This window comes from Ammospiza caudacuta, chromosome 15 (genome assembly GCF_027887145.1).
Source record: "Ammospiza caudacuta isolate bAmmCau1 chromosome 15, bAmmCau1.pri, whole genome shotgun sequence".
Classification (NCBI taxonomy): Eukaryota; Metazoa; Chordata; class Aves; order Passeriformes; family Passerellidae; genus Ammospiza; species Ammospiza caudacuta.
Window position 1 is genome coordinate 13,925,738 of NC_080607.1, and position 27,807 is coordinate 13,953,544.

Sequence of the window (27,807 nt, forward strand, 5' to 3'; positions counted from 1 at the left end):
CCCAGGCTGTGGATCTTTTCTCTGACTAAAGCAAGAAACAGAGACTTCACCTATTCTGCCATCTCAGAGGCAAACCCATCACCACTCTGCCTCTTCTCCAACACTCCTTTTCCTAGCTGTAAATCAGGAATAAGAAATGCACCTGTCTGAAGTGGTGGAAGTCGCACATCTGGAGGAGTTCCCTCTGCACACCTCCCCTGCCACATCCCAAGCCCAAACTCCAGGATCCTGTGGTCCCTCCCCATCCATTTCTGCCCTCAGTGGTGCCAGCAGCCAGCCAGGCTGAGTGTGGGGCTGAGGGGAGCCCAGGGACAGCAGGCAGGGAGCCCACAGCACGCTGGTGCCTCTCTCCTGTTACTCACCCCAGGGAAGGAATGTGGAGACAGCAGCACATGGAGCAAGTGGTGAGTATTTCCAGAGCCTGGAAAATAGGGGTGTGTGGGGATCACACCACTTTCCACTTGCTCCAGTTGTGTGCTCAGAGGAGATTTGGAGGTTAAGGCAGTCAAAGCAGTCTTTTTTGTTTTGTACAGGAAACTTTAGAAGTAGTCGCTTTAGTTAAAGAAAAAAAAAAAATGTCAGCCACATATTTAAATCATCAGGACTAAAGGTGAGGATTTGCAGGCACTGTGAATTATTTCCATCCTCCACAGCCACAGTTTGGGGACGTTTCCTCATGTCAGAGGTCATCCCTGTCTCTGCACAGAAGCAATGTCACCTCGTGTCCCACTCACTGCTGGGCACAGGAGCAGTGCCAGGGACAGCCCTGCAGGAGACAGGGACTGCCCGAGGCAGGGAATAAATCTGTCCCACATTCCCTGAGTGATTTGCTGGTCAAAGGACCTTTTTTAAAACAGACTAAAAACCACAAATTCATCAACCCCTTTCTAGTTTCTCTTGGAAACTTCCTCGATTTCAGTTCCACTATTGAACAAAAGCAGCACCAGACTTGAAAAAAAAGTCAGGAAAAAGTTCCATTTGTAGGCTGAGCTTTTGCAGCTCCCCCAGCTCATCAGGCTGAACCCACCCACACCTCCAGGTGGGAAAAACACACACAGGTGACAAACCCCTCCAAGCACTCTCTGGCTACAATACCCTAGATGATAATACAGTTTTTAGAGGATATCCCAAATAGTAGAGTATTTTAGATAGATAGTACAGTATTTTAGAGGATATCCTACAATATCCTAAGGAGGATTGGACAGTTTTTAGAGTATATCCTAAACAGTAATTTTAGATAGACAGTACAGTATTTTAGAGGATATCCTACAATATCGTAGAGAAAAGTACAGTTTTTAGAGGATATCCTAAATAGTAGAGTATTTTAGATAGATAGTACAGTATTTTAGAGGATATCCTACAATGTCCTAGAGGATAGTACAGTTTTTAGAGGATATCCTAAATAGTAGAGTATTTTAGATAGATAACACAGTATTTTAGAGGATATTCTACAGTATCCTAGACGATAATACAGTTTTGTACTATCAACCACAAAACAGAAGGAAAAAAGAGATCAAACCAACAAACAACGTGCATTTCTCACAGCCACATCCCCTGAAGAGCCCCAGATCCTGGTTTGTTAAGGCTGATGTCAGGGAATGTGCCCTGATGCCACCTCACCCTAAAGGATGGGTCCTGTCCCCCCTGCCCAGCACTAAGAACTGCACCAGCTCCATGCTGCCCAGACAGCAAAACCCTGCAGAAATTCCCTTTTTGCTATACCCACACATGCCCCAAAAGAGCAAATCCCTGCTGGGCATCCCTGCAAAGCCAGCCCCGAGGGGAAGGAAGGAGGCACAGACCTGTTGGGAGCTCCGGCTACATCCTGGGACAGGGGCAGGAGCTGCCCCGGCGCCTCCTCCGCTCCTCGGAGCGATTCAAGATCGCAACTCCAGCGGTCGGGAGGGATCGGGGAGGGGAGGGAGAACAGGGGGGAGAGGGATGGGATTCCCCCACCTCCCTCTCCGCACGCACGGCTTGGCCAAAAAGAAGCGTGAAAAGCAGGAGGCTGCTCCTACGGGCAGGAGCACACGGGGTTTTTGGGGCTTTGCTAACGAAATCAAATAAAATCTCTGTGCGGGAGGCTGCAGGCTGATTTCCTAGAAGGCAGCAACAAGTGGTGGCTCCCTCCCACCCCGAGAGTGGCCGGGATGAATTGAGCGCAGCCCCGCTCGCTCCCATTCACAGCTGTGCGCGCACGGATGGGGGCTGCACGCACACAGCTGCGCTCCCTCTGCTTTGCGAAATGAAGCACATCTGTCAGTTCTGCACGGCCAGAGGCTGGACCGTGAGCTGGAGCTCCTCGGCTGTGAGATCCAGCCCTGCCGGAGGGATGCCCAGCGCCGGGAGCTCCTGGGAGGGACCCCCAGTGTGCCAAAACTTCTGCCGGATGGATTTTGTCCTCGTTCCAGGAGGGAGCGACTGACAGTGACATTTCTGGTTACAGGGGACAGATTTTCAGCTGCAACTGCGGGGGCTGTCAGCATCAGCCTCCCATCACAACTGAGGTTTAAGATACTTGCATTGCCATTCAGCAGGAAACACGGATACCTTTGGAATTGTCAAGTTAAATGGGGAAAAAATAATAGTTTTCAAAATATTTTGCACATTAAAAAAACCTTTGTTAACTCTTTGTAGTTTTGTTTTATAATCTTGTAAGTACTTAAAAACATCACAATGTACAGACCAAAGGATGACACCAAAAGGAAGCAAATAATAGAATTACAGAAGGATTTAAGTTGGAAGGGACATAACAGAGCATGTTATTCCAACCACTATTCCTTCCACACTTCCTTCCACTAAGGAAGCACTTAAATAATAGAATTACAGAAGGATTTAAGTTGGAAGGGACATGACAGAGCACGTTACTCCAACCCCTGCATGGACAGGAACTCCTTCCACTATCCCAGGTTGCTCCAACCCAGCCTTGAACACTTCCAGGGATGGGGCAGCCACAGCTTCCCTGGGCAAAAAGTAGGCTACAAATCTTCATAAAACCAAGCACAGAATATTTTGTACCCCATGGAGAGTTTTCACTGTCCTTTGTGTAAATACCACAAATTACCTCTTCTGTAATTCCTGCTGGGTTGCTGATGTTGCTCAGAGCTGCTACAGTTTTCTTTAAAAGTAGGAGAAAGATATGAGCACTTATCTCATGTGCTTTCAAGGAATTCAGTTCCAGAATTAAAATCCCTGCTCTGACACAGGAAAATCTGGAGCTGTTTTCAGTGCTTGTGTTCAGGGTGTTGTTTCCTGACCAGCCTTTCCCAAGGCGCTCACACCATGCCTAAACCTTCTGGATTTGACCTTAGTGCAAGCCAAGCACCCTGGGTTCAACCTTTGGGACATCACAGACACCCAAACTCTCCCTAAAGAGAATTTAAAAAGCAAAAAGGCAGATGGAGGTTGCTGAACTCATGCACTGAATGCTGCAAATAACAACTGCGAGTTTGTTGAGGAGATGGTCTGGTTCCACTTAGGGGCTGGAAGGACCCCAATTATCAATGCAAACATCTTGCCTGGACCCTGTTCCAGGAATTCTGTGCTCCAAGTTGTCCCATTACCTCAGCACCAGCTCTGGGGGAGCAGAAATCCCTTTATACCCAGGGGAAAAAAGGCAGCCAGCGGTAGGGCAGTACCTGATGCACAGCTGACAGCAGATTCTCCAAGAAAGCCAACCCCATTTCTACACAAATCAAAATTACTGTCTTTGGCCTTTTTGGGGTGTTTTTAGGGCTTGGTTTGTGGCCAAAGAAGCTGCACTGAGGACCCTGCCCTAAGCAGCAGTGCTGGCAATCATCCTGTCCATGCACAGCACAGCAGGCTAATCACAAACAGGATGCTCTTTGAGCTGGAAAGAAGGAAACCTCCCTAATTTCTTGTTATTACCTGCTTTTCTATATTTAGCTCACTTTCAGGGTAGTTTTCAAGGAGTATTTTGCACTGGCTGCAAATACAGCCATCCTGCAAGCACCAGGGGACAGGGGGCTGGATTTTGGTGGCTTTTACTCATTTTTGTTCCTCCCCAGAGCTACATTCAGACCAGGACACATTTCCTTTTGGCCACACTCTGGTTTTGGTTCCTCCTTTACCCACTGCTCCCCACTAGTTTGCTAGCAGCCTAAATGTTGGGGATCGCTGCCTGCCTCCCTGCTGAGGTGAAGCTGATTAATGAAATTAAGCATTATTAAAGGGTGGGGGCACAAAAAGCGCAATCATGGAAGTGTCACCTTCTCAAGAAACAGCTGTGAACGGCAACCAGCCCTGGCTGTGAGCGTGGCTAAGCCAGGAGAGTAGCAGGAGCCTCAGACTTTACAAGGAACACACATTCCTGCATCCATTTCCTTATTTTCTTGACAGAGCCGTTGGCACAGCTTATGGGGCCATCTGGAGAGCACATTGTGTTCTTGGGAGAGTGCACAGACAGCTCAGGGCAGCTCAGACAGACTCACTTGGTGTAAACTTCTTGCTGCTTTACCAGCTTTGCCACCTGCCTCAGCTTGGCTGGTGGAGAGCTTGCTCTAAGGGGGCTTCATCAAGGGCTGGATTCTCACACTGAAAAGGAGCTGCAAGAGCTCAGACACTCAAAAAGCAGGTAGAGATAAATATTTCAAGAGGATAAAAATCCAAGATTTGTCCATTTGAATGTGTTTATTTGAAAATACATCAAAATGCCTGCGTAACACATCACAGTGAGCGGTCGAGCATGGTCCCTCCCCACAGTCCATCCCTGCCAAGAGCCTCCTTGGCTCATTCAATGGCTTCCATGACTTCCATCACCAGAGTCCTTGGTCCTGTCATGATGAGGCTGCTGATGGTCTGATAGTCCAGGTGCAGAACATAGACCCCATTCACTGAGAACACAAACTGGCACACCTGCAAGAGAGCAGAGACAGCTCACCTCCAGCCCCACAGCACCTCCTGCCCAGGATTAGCTGGAAATGCTGGCTGAGGTGCAAATAACTCGTGTCAAAATGCTGGAAAGCCTCAGGCATCACCAGCCTGTAGCTACACCAATAATCACAGTGCTGCAATCACTGTGACATAAAAATGGGACCAAAGGGATTTAGGCTGTGAGCTAAAAGAGGAAAGAAAAGACTCATTTATGAGCAGGGGATCGTTTCACAGATGGAAATGAAACACAATATTAACATCCAGCAATTTGGTAGCAAATGAGATTAGGTAAGTAGAAATTAACTGGGTTCTTGAGTAAATGAAACAAATTCATCCATCCCCTTCCAATCCTGCCTGAAGCAAACAGGGAGTCACACTCTGCCTCTGAAAAATTCCATTGTTTCAAATATTCATTTGACTTTAGACTTGTATCAGCTTTCAGAATTTACTCCCTTGCTGCTGGGGATTCTGTAGGGAAACAACACTTCTTTCATTCATGCCTAAGACTGCACACCAAACTCACATGCCTGGGCCTAAAGTGAGTTTCAAGCTCCAAGTTCATTTCTCCTGAGCTGTAAATACTGCAAGTTACTTGATGAATCAAATCAAGGCACCAATTTGATATTATTAAAGTTTTGTGTGAATGGAAAACAGCTCGGTGGAGAAGTTCATTGTTAACAGCAGGGAAACAAAATGCTCAGGAGCTGAGCATCCCAGGAACTGTAACTCAGGACAAAGCTCTGCTCCTTCCCTGCCTCCCTGGGGTTATATAAAATCACTGGAACTGAACTGGGAATTCTGTGCTTTGTTTTTAGTGGCTCAAACCATTGTGACAGTTTCAAAGTCTGGCACAGGGATGGTTTATTTTTGACAAAGTATTTTTAAGTTTCAGCTGCCCGCAACCTCCCTCCCTCTATCTCTCCCAGAGCTCCATGTGCCATTCCATCAGTCTGATCCCCAGGGCAGCAGGTGGAACTATCCTGGAGGATGTGCTCAGCCCAAAAAGCTCAAACAGGACACAAATCCTGTCTCTGTTTATTCTCCATGAGTAGGAGGTACCTTCATCCCTGCAGCAGCAGCAGGTCCTCCTGGGTCCACTGCCTGGATGTGGCAAGGTCTTCCTCCTCGAACCACAAACCCCCAGCCCACTGCATCCCCCACGATCTGCAAGGAAAACAAAAACTCCTTTAAAAACCAAGGAATGGGCAAGGAAAACAAAAATTCCTTTAAAAACCAAGGAATGGGCCGCAGAGAGGAGATGCAACAGCTCCTAGAGAGACAGAGAGATAGAGATGATTCTAACCTGTTCTGGGCAGGAGAGAAAAGGCTGAGCACCAAGTGAGATGCAGAGCTGATTAATTGCTCCCTGCAAAGCTGCTTTCTAATTTTTTATTAATTACCTAACTAATTAATTAATAATTTTTGATTAATTCCCTGTCAGCCTGTGCAGGAAGGAGAATCACAAGCAGCACCAAGCTGTAGTGCAAGGCAGGCACCTCGAGCACGCCCGAGACCATTCCCAGGGCACACACACACCTGCTGAGCCTTTTCCTTGGCACAGCAGAGCATTTCCTGGCTGGAAGGGGCTGCTCCTGCCTGGACACTCTGGTGTCAGCCTGCCAGAGCAGCTTGCTGTGGCACTGCAGCCCTCTGAAGTGCCCAAAAGAGAAAAGGAATTTCCAAGGGGCTTTGCACATGGCCCATATAAATAAATAACAGCAACTGCAGAGCTAAGCAGGAGGAAATGAGCCGTGAAAGGGCCAGGCTGGCAGAGTAGAAGGGCAGGGCAAGAGCATTCAGGAGGAGAATGAGCAGCACTTCCTCAGATGTGCCAGGCCAGTCACCAGCTTGATTTCTCTTGCTCCTTCCCACCCCTTTGTACAGCACACTTAATTTGGGAACCTGATCCACATTTCCTGGTGCCAAACCAGCATGGCAAGGCAGCCCTCACGCTTCCTACACTGCTCCCTGTGAGATTGCCCCTTTCAGAGGTGGGCAGTGAAGGGGTGAGACACAAAAATAGCCAAGTGCAACAGGATCCACAGGGCAGGAGCTGCCTTGCAATATTTCCACCCACCAGCCCTGACATGACCAGTGTACAGCTTTCGAAATAATTTGAAAAGCAAAGCCCCATTCTTGAGTTGTCTGCACCATCTGGAGATTTGTCCATGTAAAAAGCCCAACATGGGAAGGCAAGAGTGGCCCTTGGCTGCTCCCCCCACCCAGTGCAGCTCCATCAGACGCTGTGGATCAAATCAGCACCCCTGATCTGCAGAGGGACCTGAAATGTGCATAGAGCTGTGCATAAAGGGTGTGACAGAGGGTGCGTGTCACAGTCCCAAACATCACAACACTTACTGATCCTACAGCTTGCATGGAGCTGGAGGGAACAGAAATCACAGAATATTAAAATGGGTTGGATTGGAAAGGACCTTAAAGATCACCTTGTTCCTGCCATGAGCAAGGACACCTTCCATTATCCCAGGTTGCTCCAAACCCCATCCAACCTGGCCTTGGACACTTCCAGGGATAGGGCAACCACAGCTTCTCTGGGCAACCTGTGCCAGGGCCTGACCAATGGCAAAAACATTCCAAAATGGGAGTTTTTTCCTGGCCAGAAAGCATTTTTTTTCCTGCTCTCAGAGGGGCTGAGCACATTTCAACCCACAAGAATGTGTGAAGACATCAACCCCTGGAGAGTCACCAACAAAAAGCCAGGATGATGTGACAAGCAGACAAAGCTTTAGCACGGAGAGGTCAGAGCGGCCAACAGAAAAGCACCAAAGAGCAGGCAGGGAGCTGGGTACTGCTGCTTTAGCAATGCCACTCCCAATGGTCACTCACAGTCAGTGTTTTCTTGACATAGGGGGCCCCAGGGGACAGCAGCTCCTCAGTGGTGACGGGTCTCTTTAACACTAGAGCAGAAGGTGACAGATTCCATCAGAATCAAGGGGTTTGTACAGGAAAGTGCATAACAAGGCAGCCTGGGCATCACTCTGGGCTGCAAAACAGATATTAGAACCACAGTTCCTGCACACAGAAACCTTTGAGTTCATCTCAATGGTTTTCCAAACACACACACAACTTTTCAAATCAAGGTGCAGAGGTGAGGCTGAGGGATTTGTTTGGTTTGGGACCGTGCCCTGAAGGAGTTGATATCTCCCATACAAAAGCGGGCAATGCAGAAGCCCAGACCTGATTTGGGGTTGCACTCAGCCACAGGAGGGAACACCAAGGTAGGAGGAGCACTGAAGTAGGTGTTGGAGTTTCCAGAGAGGGAAGTGATGCTGCTCCTTCGAACTGCTGAGACAACTTTGATCTCCTTGTTGGTCTGGACTGCAAGAGGCACACAAAAAAATGTTCTGTGTAACAACAGAGTAGTTTAATAAAAACAAACTTCCCCCCAAGACTGACCTACACTTGAAAGGTATGTGTGCACAGAAGAAAGTATTTGAGCTGAGATAGAGTAAAACCAGCTTCAAAGAAAGATCAAGAGCTGATCTGATGCTAAGCTGAGTTATTTTCCTGGGACGGGGGGCCGTGCTAGAGACTGCCAGTGCATTGTGACATCCACCACAAGCCAGTGGGATGGGTGCTCATTCATGGGGTGCCCAGAGGAACCTCTCAAACTCTGCTGGAGCGACACCCTCATCCATGGATACTCTGGTCACTAATCCTTGCTTTCACACCCACGGTTACCAGAGAGGAAGCTGGTGTTGCCAGGCTCTGGGTTGAGCTTTCGGAGGCAGAAGGGGCTGTCGGGGCTCTCGGAGAGGGCACGGGCAGAGTTCTCATTGAGCAGCTCCGTCAGACGCCGCCGCCGGCGGAAGTTGATCCAGAAGTGGTAGAGGATGTCACTGTCAAAGAAGTGATGCCTGTTGGAGACTAGGAGAGAACAGGGGAGGAGGGAGAGGCTGAGGGGGTGGAAAAATAAATAATAAATATCCTGAGGGGTGTTGCCCTGATTTTTTAAGTTTTTCTAAGCCTTCTGAGGTTTACATTCTTGTAACGAACTTTCTCACCCACTTTATGTAAGTAACTTATTGTTTTGCATTCTTATATGGAAGAAGAGAAATTTGATAAACTGTTAGTTTGTCCAGTGTCATTGGAGAGGTGGCACTGTCACCCTCCAATCCACTGTTGCTTTTAGAAATCTATAAATGTTAGAGTCAGAAATTAAAAGTTTTGTAATCTTATATGGAAGAAGAGAAATTTGGTAAACTGTTAGTTTGTCCAGTGTCATTAGAGAGGTGGCACCTTCACCCTCCAATCCACTGTCACTTTTAGAAATCTACAAATGTATGAATCAGAAATTAAAAGTGCTTTTTTTTACCTTAAAAAAGCTGTGTGTGTGCATCATGTTATTTTGTGTCCTATAGTGACGCTGAGAGTCTTTCATGAACTGTTTTTAATGCCCCTGTGCTGTACTGCAGCTTTTCTGCCTGCAGGGAGGGAGGAACAGCAGGGCCACCCCCAGAGGTGCCATCTCCCAGTGTCACAGCCTGTCCCTGTCCCAAGACACTCAGAGGACTCCCTGCCTTCCGAATTACAGTTTAATTATAGCAGATAGATAGGATCTCCAGCCAAGAGGAGCTAAACATGACATCCTCACGCCCCAGCCCTCCAAACCCAGGGGTGCAGCCCAGCCCCGTGGCCGGCGGCTTTGAAGAACTGAAGAGCAAGAGCTCAGATTTCATCTCAAAGCCTTTGTGGATGGTAAAGACTGCTCCAGTTTCAAAGGTCACCAGCTCCAAACATAGAACTCAAAGGCTCCATTGCCATCTCCAAGTGGGCACTTGACCAGCGCTTGTTGCATGGCATGAATGGGGATTTGTTCCTCCGCTCATCCCTCGCTCCCCGGGCTCGCTCACCATGCTGAATGATCCCGTGCTCCAGCAGGGCCCGGCCCAGCTCCACTGCCTCCTGCCTGTTCTCCACCTCTCCCTCCTGAATGAGCCAGTCGATCATCTCAGAGCCCAGGAAAGTCCTCTGGTACTTCACCGAGTTCTCCTCCCTCACCTTCAGGATTGACTCCTCCACGCTCACCAGCCTGGCACAGAGGTGGGACAAGGCTGCCGTGATGCCAAACATCCCCGGGCAGCTGCAGCCGGGTTTAGCAAGGCCGAGGGGAGTGGGCAAAGCATTGCAGCCAGAACATTGCTGCCAGAGAGCAGCGGGAAGGGAGGCAGGAACCCGCAGCTGCAGTCGGGCACCTCTGTAAATCCTCAGCACAGCGAGGCAGCAGCTCCAGCAGAACCAGGTGAGCTCAGGTAAAGATCGCAGGGAAAGCCAAGCAAGCGACTGATGAGGGTAACAGAGAGCAGAGAGTCCAGATGGAAGGACAAGGTGGATTTCAGCCAGCAGGGGCTCCCTGGCAGCGAGTGAGAGCTCCATCCGGTGTCTCCACGAGAGGGTGCAGCCGGCTCAGCCATCAGAGCGCAGGGACGCGCTCCCATCCCAGGGCAATGCTGCGGACCAAGAGCGAAGCACGAGGGATGCGCATCTGGCACAGGGGCAGGGAAACACCCAAAATCACCCCCGGCCGGAGGGAGGACCCTCCTTCAGGGCCGGTTTGTGACTCTCGTTGCTAGAATGGGGAGGATGTGAAGCTGTGAAGAGGCTGTTAAAGGAAACGGGTCCAGAGAGTGGGCCGGCGTTAAACTCTGGAAAGATGGCTTGGATTTAGAACTAGAAACAAGTGACACAACGAAAATGAAACACTTGGAGGTGGAAGGAGTTTACTCTTTGGCAATAACCTTTTCCATTACAAATTTTGCAAATTAGGCTAAGAAATAGCCTAATAGCCTAAATAGGCTAATAGGCACAGGGACCCAGGCCCACGAGGGTGCTGAAAGTCCCATACCTTGCTGATTTTGGTGGGACATAAGTACTAATACAGCTGTTGGAAGCAGATAACACAAGGAGGCTGGAATGAAGCTAAGAAAGGGGCATGGACCCAGGCCCACGAGGGTGCTGAAAGTCCCATACCTTGCTGATTTTGGTGGAACATAAGTCCTAACACAGCTCACACCAAGAGGCTGGAAGAATGCTGGGAATGCCCCTGGATGTGCCCATCCCAGGAGCACTCAGACTGCACCTCCCTGCAGCAGATCCCAGATCCTGCACGTGGGCTGGAGCCCTTGGAAGCATCCATGGGCTCATAGCAAAGCTCCAGTCCCATGCCCTGGTTATCCTGCAGCCGTGGCAGGGCTCAGGAAATGCAGCATTTCCCAGAAGGGAGGGCAGAGAAGGAAAAGCAGAGCCAGGGGCTCCCAGCTGCAGCCAGCACAGGCAGCAGGGCACAGTCCCAGTGCCCCAGGGCCAGGCAGGACTCACGTACTTCTCATAGAGGCTCTGCCCCCGCAGGAACACCTTCACGTCCTTGCTGAGGGGGAAGGTGCCGTCGTCCTTGCGGAAGCGGTAGAGCAGCTTGGCATCCTTGTAATCCGAGTGCTCGTCACAGACTGCAGGGACACAGGGCAGGGCTGTCAGGGACACACAGGGTGTTTTCTCGTGGCTAAAAGCTGTCAGGGTTTCGTGCCATGTCCTTCCCTGTGCCCCTCATCCCATGGAACAATCGGCATCCGAGCCCCCAATCCCCAAAAATTACCTGCCCGTGAACACCTGAAGCTCATGCTGCTGGGAGAGGTCAATCCCAAGGAACAGACCTTGGCAAAGATGGAGCTGGGGGCAGCGTTTTGTCCCAAACATTAAAACATTCATTAGAAAAAACAGGACGTTTTAAGTATTAATGTTTCAATTTAGACTAAAAGAGGATGAACAGAAATGCCTCAATCAACTTATTTTAAAAGCTACAGCCCCACATAAGCAGACTTAGAGGACAGAGGAAACAAAACCATACTGCACTCAAACCCCCATAAAATTACCTCTGTCTATCAAAAATACTCACAAACAAATAAAATTACTCATAAGCTAAAAAAAAAAAATGGCACGAACCTTTCCACATAATTTTGTGCCAACCCTGCCCAATTCATTTGCATGGCAAACTGACCTCAAGAGAAACTTTCCTTCAAAGCCAGGTGCAATACAACTGGAATAATTAAATCTGTATGAAAAGCCTGGGATTCATCTTGGGGATGGGCACACACTCTGTAAATGCATGGCTCTATAGTTCATGTAAGCTTTAGCAGGTAAATATTTGGGATACCAAATATTTAAATAAATATGTGAGATAAACCTGCCTGAAACAGACTCCTAGACTACAAGTAAAAAAAAAAAAAAACAAACAACAACAAAACTAAAACAAAAACCAAAAAAACCCAACCCAAAAGTCATAGTTCAGCTCTTAAAAGTCAGCCTGCCTTCAGCTGCACCCACCTGAAGCAAGAAGAAGAAATTTAAGTGGTAAAAAAAAAACCAAACAACAAAAAACAGAATAAAGAATATGCCTGGAAAGCAAAGAAAATTAGTCAAAGGGAAAAAGAGAAACCACAAATATTTCCTCACTAAAGTAACACCATCCACTAGAGTGAAATTGAAAACATTCAAGATACTTCTTGTGAAAATTTTAACTCTTTTTCATCCCTCTGAGCAGACTGGCAAAACCACATTCCCCTTCAGGTGAGCAGCAAAATGCCAAAACTTGTCAGATTATCTCGGGCTCATCATTCCTGCAGTGCAGCTGTCTCAGATGCAATCAGGACTCCAAAGCCTGTGACTCACCAAGCACGAGGGCAGGATGAGAAAGTTGTTTTAACAACCTTTGTTTTAAGTGAAAGTCTGCAGCCTCATAGTCCCAAGGAGCAACTACTCCAAAGCCACTGCAACCAGAAATAGAACAAAAAAGCCTACAGGACTGTGCCCATAGAAAACCAAAGCAGTTTTTTCTATTTAAAGACCAATTTCATTGTGTTTCCAGCATGTAACAGAACCAAAGCTCAGAGCACACCAGACAATTAAGAGGCAGCACAATGATCTTCATGAGATAATTATCTGGATGCCAGGGGAGAAGAGGGCAAACAGTTCAGCCAGACAATTGCCAAGCACCCAGCACTGTGCTGGCAGCCCTCTTTCCACAGGACTAACAAAATTAATGGACACAAGGCAAGTTGGAAAGTCATCTTCTGTGTCCTGCCAGGAATTGTCACAGGAGCAGGAGGGACATGTCTTAATATGCAATCAAAACAGTGCTGGCACCCAGTGCTGCACAGGTTTAATTAACTAATGGATTTGTTTGAAACCGTCAGCTGGGGAAATGGAAGAATGATCAGGTGTAAGCGTTAATGGTTAACTAAGAACTCCCTGCTTCATTTTTTTTTGTGATAAAGCCCAGCAGCAGTTTATTTTTATTCTAGGCAGTTTAATGCAAAGGGCATTACCCTCAGTAAGGAGCAGATAGCAACAGGGAGTGTTTGCATTGCAGTGGTCAAAGGCAGCTATTTTTGGACCCCAGAAAAGAGGAGGGAGGAGAGGGTTTGGTTTGGTTTGGTTTGGTGTGGTCATCATCTGCTTCTGTCTCCTCAGCTACATCCTTGTGTGACAAACCAGCACCTATCTCCTACCCCAAAGCCCTGGGAGCTCAACCCTTCTCACTCATGGCAGAGGTGTTCCAGGGATGTTTGAGAGTCTGGGGGTTCTGTTCCTGGCTGGGTCTGAAAACCGCATGGACAGGAATTGCTTTTTGCCCATCTGAAGCACAGCTTGTTTTCTGTTGTTATATCGGGACCAAGGGCTGGACCTTGCTCTGCAGCACAGAGCTCAGTATGTGACCTGAGTTAATTCAAAACTCCTGAAAGTTCCAAAGAAATATTAAAAAGAAAAAAAAAACTGAGTACTGCTAAGAGCTGGGCTTGAGCATCAAGCTGCTTTTTCTCCACACTTCCTTTTTTTCCCTTCCTTTTTAAATTTCTTTTTAATCAGGTTCCACAGACAAGCCTTTGTAATATCAGCACACACTTAAATCCCAAGGGAGGCTTTCCTACAGGATTGCTTCATCTTTAGGTTCACAGGTGACAGATTAAATTTTCCTTGGAGTGATGTGGACTCCAGAACCCTCTTTGTCCCAGCATGAGGAAACTGAGGAGTACTGGGGTGTTATGGTGCAGAGGTGAAATGTGCTATAATTCAGCTTCCACTTCTGTGTGACACAGACATGAGCCAGAGCAGCTGCTGTACAGGAATACAGGTCAGGTGTTACTGGGCTTGCTTTCAAAGGGGAGACACTTTAGATGTCGTTTTACCAGTGCACAGCCCAAGCTCCTCTGGTGGGCAGGGAACTCACAGAATGACCAGGTTGGAAGAGACCTTCAAGGTCATCGAGTCCAACCCAGCCCCAACCCCTCAACTAAACCCTGGCACCCAGTGCCACATCCAGGCTTTGTTAAACACATCCAGGGATGGTGACTCCTCCATGTCCCCAAGCAGGCCATTCCAGAAGTTTATCACTCTTTCTGTAAAAAAATTTTTCCTAATATCCAGCCTATATTTCCCTTGGATCAGCTTGAGACTATGACGTCTGGCTCTGTCAGTAGTGCTTGGAGAAAGAGACCAACCCCACCTGAGTACAGCCGCCTTTCAGGGAGTTGTAGAGAGTGATCAGGTCAGATCCGAGTCCCCTTTTCTCCAGGCTGAACACCCCCAGCTCCCTCAGGGGTTCCTCACAGGGTTTGTGTTCCCAGCCCCTCACCAGCCTCGTTGCCTCCTCTGGACACACTCCAGCATCTCAACATCCTTCCCAAACTGAGGGGCCAGAACTGGACACAGCACTCAAGGTGTGCCCTCACCAGTGCCGAGTACCTGGCACACCCCCCAAAGGCATGGCACAGCTTCCCACCAACCCAGCCCCATCCATCCTTCCCCAGCCTCTCCAGGAGCCCTCACCCACGGCAGGGTGGCACACAGGGACACGGCCCTGTGACACACGGGCTGAGCAGACACTCAGCCCGCCCTGGGGGTGGCAGGAGCCCCACACACCGTGGTGGATGATGTAGTGGTCCATCAGTTTCTGCATGAGGCGGATGGCGGTCTCGCGGTCGGGCGCGTCCTTGTGCTCCACCAGCCAGTCCGTCAGCTCCTTGGCCACGAAGCAGTTGGGGTACGTGCGCAGGTGGAACCTCCTGTCCTTGATCAGCTTCCCATCGTGCAGACGGAGCCTGGGGGGAACAGCAGCCACTGAGCACAGCTGGGTTCTCAGGGGAGCTTGGGCCTGATGGCCCAGATCTGTCCAGCCTGCAGAGACCACCCTGGATGTGCTGGGGCTGGTGCCAAGCAGCCAGGGAATGATCAATTCAACCAAACCGCTTGGCACTGCCAGGCTGCATCAGCCAATCCTAGGGAGACTCTCTGTCACAGACATCTTTTATGGAAAATCCTTTCCTTAGGATTTTTCCTCCTGAGAAGCTGAGAGGCCTCAGGAACAAAATGTAAACAATGGTTATCTGCTGCTGTGGAATGCAACAGGTGGATCTGTGATTGGTCTCATGTTGGTTGTTTCTAATTAATGGCCAATCACAGTCAGCTGGCTCCAACAGAGAGTCTGAGCCACAAGCCTTTGTTATCATTCTTTGCTATTCTATTCTTAGCTAGCCTTCTGATGAAATCCTTTCTTCTATTCTTGTAGTATAGTTTTAATATAATATACATCATAAAATAATAAATCAAGCCTTCGGAAATACGGAGTCAGATCTTCATCTCTTCCCTCATCCTAAGACCCCTGTGAACAAAATCACACCTCTCCACCATCCCCTTCTCCCCTCCTGCCACCACTCAGGTTGCCTGAGCAGATGTAGTCTGACACATACATGTATTTTCATTCTAAACAAGCCCCTAAAACCCACAGCAGCCAAGCAAAGAGGGTGAAGAGGGGACAAACTCAGATAATAAAAAGTACATGTATTTGTACGTACAAATAGCACATTTGTATTTGTATATGTCTCTTGGCATGATTCTGTGTCTAGTTCTCCTTCCCCATGGCCACGAAAGCAGGAATAAAGCTGCCTCCAGGACAGAGCCTTACTCATAACTCCAGGTGGGAGCAGTAACAGGAGCTCTCCTTTCTCCTGTCCAAGCAAACAGTGCCAAGTGGATCCCAGCACCACTTGATCCCTGTACCCACTAACCCACAGCAGCAGTGGAGAACAGTCCTGGCATTTTCTGGTTCCAGCTGGGATTGAATGGGACAGAGTTTACCCAAAAACAACCCTCCTCTCCTCACAACCCCAATGTTATGGCTGGTCTGCACCTCTGATGGAAAGGTAGATGGGGGAAGGTTACTCAGGTGAGCCCAGCTTTGACTTTCAAAAGGACCTTAACAAGTGAGTGAGCCACAAGGCACAGAGTTCCTCTGTGCTCCAGCCAAAGCCAGCCCACCTTGGCAGCAGATCTGTCCGGGGGCCAAACTCTGCCCTGTGGCCATGGCTGTTCCCAAAACACCAGCGCTGGAAAATGCCCAGTGTGTGCAGCAGGCTCCGAGGGGAGATGTTAATTAAACATCTCTGTAACTGCAGGATGGTTTTTGTTTCAAATTATTCCTCGCAATTCCCAGTTTCGCCCCAGGCCAGTGAATTTTACTAGGGCATTAAACACTGCAGCCTTTTGTTATTTCATGCCTCAAGTTCTTTTGTTCTTTTTTCCTGTTGCACAAAATTTTAAGTACCTCACAAGAAGTTTGAATACGCTAAAAATCTCTCAGCTTACAGTGGATTATCCTATATTGAAAGATTTATAAATACTAAGTTCCTAAAAGTTTTACCATCAAATGTTTTGTTAGAAGAATAATTAGTAATTGATTGCTGAAATTAATGCCGAGAAGTTGACAGAAGTTTTCAGATCTTCCTGCTAATTAAAATACTGACTAAATATTCATGCAGAACCTGCTCCTGGCCTTGCCTTGCACAGACTTCTCTCAAATCCTGAGATCCATATCCAGTGTTCACTCTTTACCTGGATGGTTGATTCCCACGTGTGAGCAGCACTCGTTCTGCAGATGGATTTTACCCAGAAAGAACACTCCACAGACAGCTGCCTGGCTATTTTTAGAGTTTTTGTCTTTTTTCTTCCTTTATTTCATGGTCCACTGTCAAAACGCAACCAGACACAGTCAGCAGTGACTGCAAAGAGAGGATCCCCACCCATGGAGGAAGACACAGCCAATTTTATTTTTCTCTCCTTCACAATCAAAAAGTGGGAAGGCACTTTGGAGGAGTATTTGGAAAAGATAAGAAATGTTCCAAGAGTGTTCTATTGCCACCAAGAGTCTACAGGAGTCCATATATAGAATATATATAGAAGTCTATATATAAGAATATAGACTCCTATATATATAGACTATATATATATATATATATATATTTACACTCACATACACCCCCTATACATATAATAATACATAGACCTTATAACACAAAGTCTGAATAGAAACTGGTTAGGAGAACACCATTTTCACTATTTTATTCCTTTTATTTGAGCATGTTTCAGAGTATATTATAACAATGCAGAGATTCTGAAGGAGATAAATAAAATTTAAAAAGCAAATATTTTTAGGAAGCAATGCTGCCAAGTTATGATATTTTAAAATTTTAAAAATACATTTATTCTAAAAATATTTGTTTGGGAGCAACTGCCAGGACAGGAATTAAGAGGTATTTCAGCACCTCTGCAGCAGCATCTTGGGCCTTTAAGGGCTGTTTTAAACTTGTGACGAGTTTTCCCTCTGTCCTGCAGACTCAGGGCAGCGGAAGAGGCTCGGCTGGAATGTCCTTGCAGACTTTTCACTTTCCTCTTGTTTACTGTTTCCTGTCAACCCTGAAGAGACAAACTTTGTCCTTCAGACACAGGATGTAACAGCTCTTGTGTGACGTTACAAAAACAAAGCTGGTGAAACCATGCGGGTTCTAATCATGCTTCCAGATAAATAAGATTAAGGAAATATATAATAATATGCAATATTATGAGTTTTGTAGATGGCAAAATCCACCCTGTGGACATATTACTTCTTCAAAAGGAAAAAAAAACCAAAAGCAGAATAAGATCAGGATGAAACACTTGCTGGAACATGAGAATGGGCTCTTATGAAACACTCCTGGCTTGGCAGGCAGAGCCTCCACGTGCGTTTGCTTTGGGAAGGTTGTGTTGGGCAAGCAAATTGTTTCTTTGTCAAGGTCACTACAAAGCCATCATTATTCATCCTGGGTAACCTTGTGAAAAGGGACATCCAAACAGAAGAGGAATAAACTCTCCCTCACCTCCCATGTAAACAAACCTTGAGCATCTCAAATGACAAGGTGGATCTTTCAAGGATATTAATTCAAGTTCACAGTGCCACAGCAGCTAAGCACAAATGAGCGGCCTTGGAAAGATGCCTCATCCAAAAGATCTTTTCTGTTCCTATCTTCACAGGAACAAACAAAAAGCAAATTAAAAAAAGAAATCAAAACAACAAACAACTAAGTGCTCACTAAAGGGCAGCAACAGCCACAGGAGCATTTCTGCAAAGCAGCTGCTGCTGGAGAGGCACATCAGGCAAAAGAGCTGCTGCAAACACTGCACATTTTGCTGTAAATGGGCTCAGCAAAGCCCAGTTTGCATCACCCCCAGTCTGAAAAAGCACCAGTACATGTGGGGACACAGGCTTTGCACACCCGTGACAGCCCAAAGTGGTACTGAGATGTTTCATTTTCCTTGTATTTAAATATAAGTATAGGAAGACTTAAATCTCAGAAAGAAATCCCAGCAAGCACGAGTCTACTTCCCATTCCTCCCTTTTACTAGTGCTGGAATTGAATAATTAGCTTTTTAAGGTCATTGTGACCATGAAGTCTCATCTTTGAATAATGTTCACTGTTGCATCAAGCAGTGGCCCATGATTCCTCAAGGAAGTCACACTCTCCTCAAGAGATCCAAGTCTAACAGAGAACCACCAAACCTCCTGCAGACAAATGACTTTTGGGCAAGAATACAAATTTTGGCTTGTTCAGCCACACACCTTTAGTGAGCTCAATTTCCAGAGCATCAAAGAATGAGCATTTTATTTAACAGCATTTCAGCTTGAGTATCCAAATAAAACACTAGCCAGCTCTGAAAGTTTTGGACAGTGGCAGAAATTGCAACTTTATTCTTTGTAGGAAAAAAATCTTCCTTCTCCTCTCACTTTTCCTGTGCAAGATATAAATTTACTGAGTATATTTTATGTTTAGGAGTGATTAATGAAGCTTAGCAGAGCTATTAGAGCACAGCTGCTTCTCTTGACCATGGGAATACCCAGATGAGAGTGCACCAGGGCTTGTCCATACTTGAGGAACTCTGATTACAGCAGGGTGTGAATGCAAAGCGAGGAAGCTGCTCCAGAACCTCTCTGTGCAGATAAGCCATTTGTTGCAATTAGAAGTGACTAATTGGGCTTCTCTTACAGAATGCCACCCAGGAATACACAACGCCCAGTAAAACCAATGTGATTTTCATGCAAGTTTTTATGTCTGACACAAGAGGAATGACAGGAGACATGAGGAATGAGCCTGAGCCAGCAGCTCTGTCAGACTCAAGGCCAAAATATCAGTGAAAATTTTATTTTTGTCTTTCTGGTGAAGAGAGACCAAAATACAAGTTTTATTCCCCCCTCCCTGGACCAGGCAGCTGTTGAATTAGAGGGACCCTGGCAGATTGGCCAGGAGGTTTGGGTTTGCCTATCTCCCACTGATTCCTTCAGGATCCACTTCATTCCCAGCCATCCACAGGCAGCGTTCCTCCAGCCCTCACTGTGCAGCTATTCCTGGCTGGGAAACACATCCTGACACTGAACAGACCCACCCCTCTGGCCAAACCAAACTCTGAGGCATTTGCAAACTTGCTGGGGAGCCAAAGAACTGTAAAGATGGAGCAAAGGTTTGTTTGATTTAATGTAATAGTGGGGAGGCAGGGCAGGAAGCGGGGAGCAGGGAAAAACAAATGTTTGATGTTTCGTGTGGATACAGCGGCGTTATTTGCTGATGGAGGTTTACTGAGTCAGGGCAGGCTCCTTTCCATGCCTCTGTATTCCACATCTGGGGAAAAGCAGGGGAGCACAACATGGAAATTTATCCCTGTCCATCTGATGCTGTCTGACACATCACCCAACATCTCTGCCTCAGTTTCCCTGTTGCTCTCCAGCAGCTATCCAGGAAAATCCACACCACTAACTCCTGACTCCCAGGCTGTGAGATCCCCAAAACACAAGGGACAAATTCAAACTCTGTGTGTTCTGCCTCAATTCTCAATTCTCCTTCCAGCAGAGGTTCAGTGTAGCAGCAGCCCAGCTCCAGGCTGGTGTCCATGTCCTCATTTTCCTCCTCAGGTTTTACACCAACAGCTCCTTCCCATCCTTGTGCACCAGGAACAGGCTCCTGCCCAGACCAAAGCAGAAGGATGCAACTGCTGTGTGCCCAGCCCCAGAAAAAGGACCATCCTCTCCCTCACTGGGAAATCTCAGATTTTGGGAGCTCCCCAAACCAGGAAACTTCAAGGCACTACAGCTATGGGGGGAAAAATAAATAAATAAAAAAGAATTATGGATGTCCCCAAAACTACATAAACTTTGGGCTTTCTATTCAACTTTAGCCCAGTCTGCAGCGTACTGGAAGAGTTCTGTTCACAAACAAATTTACTGTATCCCCTACTCATGCTTACAGTCACAATCACCAAATTGTCCAGGGTCTGATCTGCTCCCGTCCTGCCACAGGCATGGGGAAGTCACATCACCCCCCACAAATGGAACACAGCTTTAACACACAGCTTGAATATTTTGTTTTCTCTCTTAATATCTAACCCCTTCCTTTGGCCCAGGCTATGCAGCTCAACTTAAAGCTCAGTCACTCCAGATAAGTTACTGGAAATACAAATATGAATAAACCTGCTCTGTTCCTTGGCTGTATGCTCAAGATGGGGCCCCAGTCCTTAGGTGGAAATTATCAGTCCTTGGTAGAGTACAAATAATAAAGGTAAAGCTAACAGCGCTCACTAAGAAAGGACAACAAACCTACCGCAAGCTAATTTTAGGGCGCTGATGATAGCACACTCAGGCTCTGGACTATTTACATTATCAAGGATATATTTCCTATTTCCACCCACATTTCATAACAAACCAGAACAGCTCCAGATACAAATAAGCAAAGTGCTCTAGAGCTAGGAAAGCCCACAGTCAGATGCTCGGAAGCAAGGACGGGGTTCTGACCGCACATAGACAAGAACACATTTTCTCAGCCACACATTGCAAAGCAGAATGGATTTCTGTCTTCATAAGAAGAAAACCCTCAGAAACTGCTGAAGGCCTGGGACTACAGAAGTTCCCAAAAGAGACTTTCAGGAAAGGGAAGATCCAGTTCAGGCACGTGGAATGCCCTTCCAAGTCACCCGGAAAGCATCCCCAGCAGTGCTGCTGTCCTTATCCAGGCAGGGTCAGGGGGCTTCTGGGTGCCACCACATCACTCTCTGTGCTTCGGGGAAGGTGGAAAGGGACAAAAAAAACCTGCGGCCATCTAAACTCACCCATCGGTGCCCTGGTACCTGGGGGTGAAGGGTGGGAGACGCCAGAGAGGAGCAGCAGGACAAGGTATAACACGAGCAGCTGGCTCAGCACTCTGGCGGATGAAGGAAGGATCAGCAGGCGCTGCAGAGGGGGAAAGCTCGCTCAAGGATAAAGCTCTGAGCCTGCTGCTAACGGGACACAGCCCAGATCCCTGTGCGCAGGAGGAGCCCGGGACCTCCTACCTCAGCTGCTCTCCAGCAATCATCACCTCAGCCCTGTAGTGCTGCTCCGTGGCTTTCTTCTTGAGGCTGCTGCTCAGGCTCTCCATGCCGGGCCGGGATGCTCCCCATGGGCAAGCTGGGGAGATGCGGCTCCCCCGGGGCAGGTGAGGCAGCCCGAGCTGCTGACTGCGGCCCCACGCTGTTCCTCCTCCTGGGCAGGCTCCGGAGGAGGAGCCTGCTGCAATCCGAGCGCGGCTCTGCCGGCTGCTCCCTCGCTGCGAGCCCGGGAGGTGCCCGCGGGGCGCCCTGCGCGGCCGGGGATGGCTCTGGCGGGCTCCGGCACTCACCGCATGGAGGATGAGCCAAAGATGGACAGAGCGGCTCCTTCCTTACGCTGTAACCTTCCTGCGGGGGTTAAAGATGCGCTGTTCCCCACGAAAAGCTGTGTGCCTCATTCCCATCTTCCTCCCTGAGGGCTCTGTGCCTTTCCGCGGGTTGGGATGCATCCAACACCGCGGCCAGCACTTGCCAAAGGGCGATCGGAGCAGCTTGAGCCACCTCTGTGCAGGCTGGATGGAGAAGCACAGGCTGTAAGTATCCAGATCTGGCACTGGTGAGTCTGGAGCTCTGCTGGAGCCAACTGACACTGATGCCAGCTCTAAAATCTGCCTCTAATAATGGGAATAATGGGTGAGCTCCACTGGCGCCAAGCTGACACTCATACCACCTCTAAAATGTGCCTCTACCACTCATCATTCCCAATATTTGAGGAACTTTCTGCAAGGCCAGAGCTGACCTGAAAGTGATGGTGACCAGCAAAGGAAAAGGCAGAGGAAGTGGGATATAAGAGGGTTAATTACACCCATTACTACTGTCAGGTTCCTGTAAAATCATGCTTCCATCAGTTCAATCAGGAGTGAAAAATACTGCCTGGCACAAGGGATCAAACCTCAGAAACACAAAACCTACCAAAAGAGAGTGTGGAGAAGATGAGTGTGAGGGCAGGGAAGGAAATTTTATCAGCTAAGGAGGTTCTGCTTCAATTTAAGTCTAATAAAGCATCAATAAACTAAGCGATGTCTTAATTAGCTCCTCTGTAGCAGTAATTCATCAGCAGGCAGTGAGTTTGCCGTTGTCTCCATCAGCACAGACTTCCAGGCTGCTACATAAATCCCATAAATGCTCCTAAATCCACCCACCTGGGCTGGGGGCGCGGGAAGAGCAGCATGAGGAGCAGGGGACACGGGGTAAAGGCACCACCTTAGATGGAGGCGCTTTGGGTTTCTTGTGGCTCCTGCTGGTGGAGGAGCAGCGGAGGGAAGGAGCTGGGCTGGGCAGAGCTCGGCGCTGCCGTCCAAGGCAAACAGCGCAGCAGCGGGATGGAATGGGATGTTCCAACAAGGATCCTCTGTCCGGCGCAGCTCTGCCCGTGTCCCCTGGCCAGAAAGGCAGAACAGGCTCCCCTTGTGTGCCCTGGAGGTTCCTGGAGCCCCCTCCGGGCTGGCCGAGCCAGGCTCAGCTCAAGGGGGGCTCCCAGGGCAGGCTGGGCTGGTCCTGCCCTGCTGCACATCCTTCATTCCCAACGGGAACACAGAGGGGAGAGCCCCCCAAACCTGCCCATCCCTGCCCACCGTGCTGCTTCAGCTAGGGAGAAACTGCTGCTGGTTTAATCGTCATAACTATCTTCAATCACGTGATAATAAGTATTTTCAGTCATTGGATAGTAACTATCTTCCTTAAAAATATATATATAGTAATTATATATATATAGTAATTATATATATATAGTAATTATATATTTATATATATATATATATATATATATATATATATATATATATATATATATATATATATATATATAAAATTACTATCTTCCTTAAAAAAATTCCCACATTCCCAACAGGAATACAGTGGGGAGAGCCCCCCATTGCTCACCGTGCTGCTTCAGCTATGGAGAAACTGCTGCTGGTTTAATCATCATAACTATCTTCAATCACTGGATAGTAACTATCTTCCTTAAAAAAAAAAAATATATATATAGTAACTATCTTCCTTAAAAATATATATATAGTATCTTCCTTAAAAAAAATATATATAGTAAGTATCTTCCTTTAAAAAAATTATATATAGTAACTATCTTCCTATATATATATATATGTATATATATATATATACACACACACATATATATACATATATACATATACATATATATATATACATATATATATATACATATATATACACACACACTCATATATATATATATATATATATATATATATATATATATAGCTACCTTCCTTAAAAATATATATATATGTATATATAAATACTCAGCTCCAATCCTGAGACTGTTTTACAGTAACAAGGTAAAAAGGATTTCAGCTCCTGCCAGCTTTTTCCATGAAAAACAAAAAAACACAGGAGGGAAAAACTTATTTCTCCAGTAAATAGCCTTGTAAAATGTGTCCTTTAAATTAGACATTAATGTTTATACTTGAGATACACAAAAAAAGGAAGAGAAATATAAAATATATTATCTCCCCATGTCAAGCTTGGGGAGCAGTCAAGGGAGCAGAGTGAGGGCAGGGCAGGCAGGGATATCTGGGGCTGCTGAGGATGGAGGGATGGAAAGGATGATGGGCAGGGGGATGGACTAAAACTTCTCCTGAGAGCACAGAGCACCACTGTGAACCTGCAGCTGTCCTAGAGGAGGTGTCTGGAGTGGCTGTTTTCCCAACAAGGACCAGGGCCAAGATCATTAAATGATTCAGCAGCCTTGAGACAAACTCCTTGATAGGAGGGTTTTCCCCTTCAGATGCATAAATTGTGCAAATTATCAATACTGGATGTTAAGCCTCAAAATCTAAATTAATTTTTAAAAAGAATTAGGTAAATTCCTAATGAAGGATAGGTCTTGGTATTGAACATGGAAATCCAGGTGATTACTTCTGTTTTCAGTGATGGAATTTACAAGAAATTATTAGTGGAAAAGTCACTCACGATTTCTTCTCCTCTTTCCATGATTTCTGCTACTGGTCCACACCAGAGCTGGGATCCAGGCCTGGAGGAATTTCTGCTCTTCTTCAGCTCAACATCTGAATGTCACAATCCCAGGGGTTTCACACTGACATTTAATGGGAAGAGCACCTCACCAATTCATGAGAAAAGGGATGTTAAACCAAAACCCTGTGCTCACAGCACTGAGCTCTTTAACCTCAGCAGAGTGCTTTGCAAATCTGAGCTTTCCCCCAGAGCATTTTGTTCCCTTTTTTGAAGGGAATGTAGGGAATACAGCCAGCAAGCTGCTGTTAACTCCATCCTGGAGGTGACAGAATTTCAGGGTTGGGAAAAACAATCCCTAAATATGTCTCCTTCACTCCCCATCCATGGAGGGATTAATTAGATTGAATTAGTTATCAGCTCCATCTGCAGATGAAAACTGCTTTGCACAGGATGGCTTTGGAGTCCAATCTACAATGGATGTGCAGAGTCCCTTCACCTAGGTCTCCCCTCCAGAGGAACTGCAGTGTCTGAATTTTCTGTTTCAATAGATTAGGAAGTAGTTTGACTCATTAAGTGTTCAGAAAAGATAGAGGCACCTCTGGGTACAGCCAAATATCTTTGTTTTCAGCTCCCAACTTTGTTACATCAAACAGAAGGTGCAGTACTCATTCATTTTTTTTTTTGTTTCCTTTTTTCCCTAGCAGGGCTGAGAAAAAGACAGGAACAAATAAGATGAGTTTGTTTTGAAAAGCTGTAAAAAGCTGTTTGTAAATCTTGCCAGGAGTGAGCACGGAGGACACCAGGAGCTGTCACAGCCATCCTTGTCCCTGGCTGCAAAGCTTGCCAGGAGTGAGCACGGAGGACACCAGGAGCTGTCACAGCCATCCTTGTCCCTGGCTGCAAAGCTTGCCTTAGTCCTTTGCCTAAATTTTGTCCTCTCAGTGGCATTTGAGGCCTGCATTTCAAGCAGAGAGCTGGAGAAATCTCCCATGCAGGGGAGCAGAGTCTGGCAAGATCAGGTGCAGATTTTTCCTGCTCTGAGCTGCCCATCTGATGGCAGCAGGCTGCAGCCAGCCAGCGCTGCTGCCCCACACACCAAATTTGATTTCACTTAAACAAAAAAAAACCCTAAAAAACTTTAAAAGTATTTCACTGCCAACATCAATGCAATAAAATCCCTTCCCCAGGCCAGCTGTCCTTGCCAGAGAGCAATTCCCTGGGGCAAGTCCTTGTCCCCAGCAAGGTGTGCTCACCTGGGCTGGAGCCCAGAGCTGGGCTGGCAGCAGTGCCCAGCATTGTTTGGGAGCCAGGCCCTCCCTGCTGCTTCTGGAAAAGTTATTTCTATTCCAGTAAAGGTCACAGGCCTCCCCCCGGGCTATTTGTGCTTAACTCATTGGTGCCCAGGCCACAGCAAACACCGGAGGCCACCTGGCATCAACACTTGGAGAAGCACATCAGCGATTCTGGGGGCATCTTGCACGGAGATCCTTCATCCACATCAGCCAGGGAATGCTCCTGCAGCCAGTAAAGCCAGCCTGGAGGTTGCTGTGCACCAGGGAAGCACATTGCACCCTGGAGAATCCTGCACTCCTGGGCTGGAGTGGGCAGCAGTGCTCTCAGAGAAAAGTGGAAGATTTATTTCCATCTAGTGGCAGAAAATGAACATGGTATTCAGCAATTTCTCATTACTCAGTTATAAATCTGACCTGGAGCTCTCCTGTCATTGAGTGTCCTTCATTTTGTTCCAGAAAAACAAATTGGGGTGTTTGAGCAACATGTTGCATATTTCTACAGAAAGGAGAGGCTGCTAACCTGAAGTAATTAAGTGGAAGCCAAAATAGTTTGGTTGGCTTCAAAGTAACAAATGGGGGGATCTTTGTTGTCCTTAAAATTGTAAACAAATACAGCTCAGTCCTGGTTCTCCAGAACAGAACTACAAGGAATAGAACTTCAGCTTGGAAAACAAACAAGAAAACAAACAAACAAACAAAGAAACAAACAACACTGCAAAATTAAATTCTCCCATGATTGCATTGCTTCGGGACCTGCAGCTTCAATGAAAACACCACCAAGTACTCACCTTCTTTATTAACTAATAAAAGTTTTCATTGGGAAAAAAGAAAACCAACAAAGAAAAAATGACAACAAAAGAAATGCTCTTACACAACAAGACACAGAACTTTGTCACCTCCACTTCCCCATTCCTCAACAAATTCCTCTCTGTTATGCTTTGTGCTCCCTCCCAAGGTCTGGGACCAGCTTAGAGACACACCTTGGTGTGGGCAAGAAGCTTCAGGGAGTTGCAGCAGTCTCAGGTTCCGATTCTATCTCTTCTTGCCAGTCCTGCAGCAACACTGGGCAGCCTGACCTGACTGGTGAAGCCCTATCTGGGCAGATTAGATTTGTAATTCAAGTCCAGTGCATTGAGCTGCTCCCTAAAGGTGACAGCTGATGGCTGGAGTCAATAGGCAATTTGTGAACACAGAATTAAAACAGCAATTCCCTCTTGAATAGTATCAAGCTTCAATGAAACAACAACACACAGAAGAGGTTCTGTAAGGAGGAAAATTCCTCGTTTGACCTTGATCACAACAGCCTTTATATAGGCTGGCACATCAATTTACATATATTAACCATCCATGTCAGCAGAGTAGGGGAAAAAATGTATATCCATGTCGGGAGTTTAGTTCAAGTATGGCTTAAAGAAAAAGGCCACGAAGCCATGCAGCTGAGAGAAAAGTAACAGGTAGCTGTGAAGCAGTTTCAAAGCAGTTTCCAGCCTGACTTCTATAAACAATTAGTCTCTCTCAGGCATCCTTGTATAAGCAATAAAGTTCTCAGGCAGTCTTCCCATAACAAAGGTAACATCCTCTCTGGGAAAAGATGGCACCCTGGGAACAGTTATGGAAGTTTTGGGAACCGATCGTATCACAGTGTGAACACTGATTTTGTTTGATGTAAACAATCAACGGTATTGTAAAACAAAAGGAGTGGTTAGAGTTTTCTCTGTTAGCCTATCATAAAGCTGTATTTTGGAATATGCATGAAGTTAATTAACACTGTTATTTAAAGTGACGGATCGATCAATAAAGTTGGAGTTCGATGCATTATAGGATGGTCGTTCTCCCCCTCACTTCAACAAATTGGTGACACCCGGACGTGATAGCGGACACCACGACGATCGCGGCCATCACGAGGATTGCGAACACCAAAGGATAAGTGAGG

General features: G+C 47.0%; 1 protein-coding gene across 2 annotated transcripts; it reads right to left on the minus strand.

Annotated features, from left to right (window-relative positions):
- Positions 1-4,642: 4,642 nt before the first annotated feature.
- On the minus strand, positions 4,643-21,767 carry LOC131564394 (DEP domain-containing mTOR-interacting protein-like). 2 transcript variants are annotated; one of them, XM_058814828.1, is made up of 9 exons: positions 21,592-21,767; positions 14,827-15,005; positions 11,234-11,357; positions 9,765-9,943; positions 8,593-8,778; positions 8,089-8,229; positions 7,738-7,808; positions 5,953-6,057; positions 4,643-4,875 (listed from the first exon to the last, which is right to left on the minus strand). In XM_058814828.1, the coding sequence occupies exons 1-9, from the start codon at positions 21,675-21,677 to the stop codon at positions 4,750-4,752; spliced, it is 1,197 nt and encodes a 398-aa protein (XP_058670811.1). In that variant the 5' UTR covers positions 21,678-21,767; the 3' UTR covers positions 4,643-4,749. The 2 variants fall into 2 exon arrangements, with proteins under 2 accessions (XP_058670811.1, XP_058670812.1); XM_058814829.1 differs by lacking the exon at positions 21,592-21,767 and adding an exon at positions 16,795-16,875.
- Between the last annotated feature and the right edge of the window lie 6,040 nt (positions 21,768-27,807).

What these genes read in the sequence shown, in the direction of transcription:
- LOC131564394 (XM_058814828.1), bottom strand. Translation starts at nt 21,677, where the DNA reads ATGGAGAGCCTGAGCAGCAGCCTCAAGAAGAAAGCCACGGAGCAGCAC. An exon ending in GCACGGGATCATTCAGCATG is followed by an intron (nt 8,779 to 9,764) that starts GTGAGCGAGCCC and finishes GTTCTCTCCTAG; the next exon opens with TCTCCAACAGGCATCACTTC. An exon ending in ATGTCAAGAAAACACTGACT is followed by an intron (nt 6,058 to 7,737) that starts GTGAGTGACCAT and finishes TTTTCCTTGCAG; the next exon opens with ATCGTGGGGGATGCAGTGGG.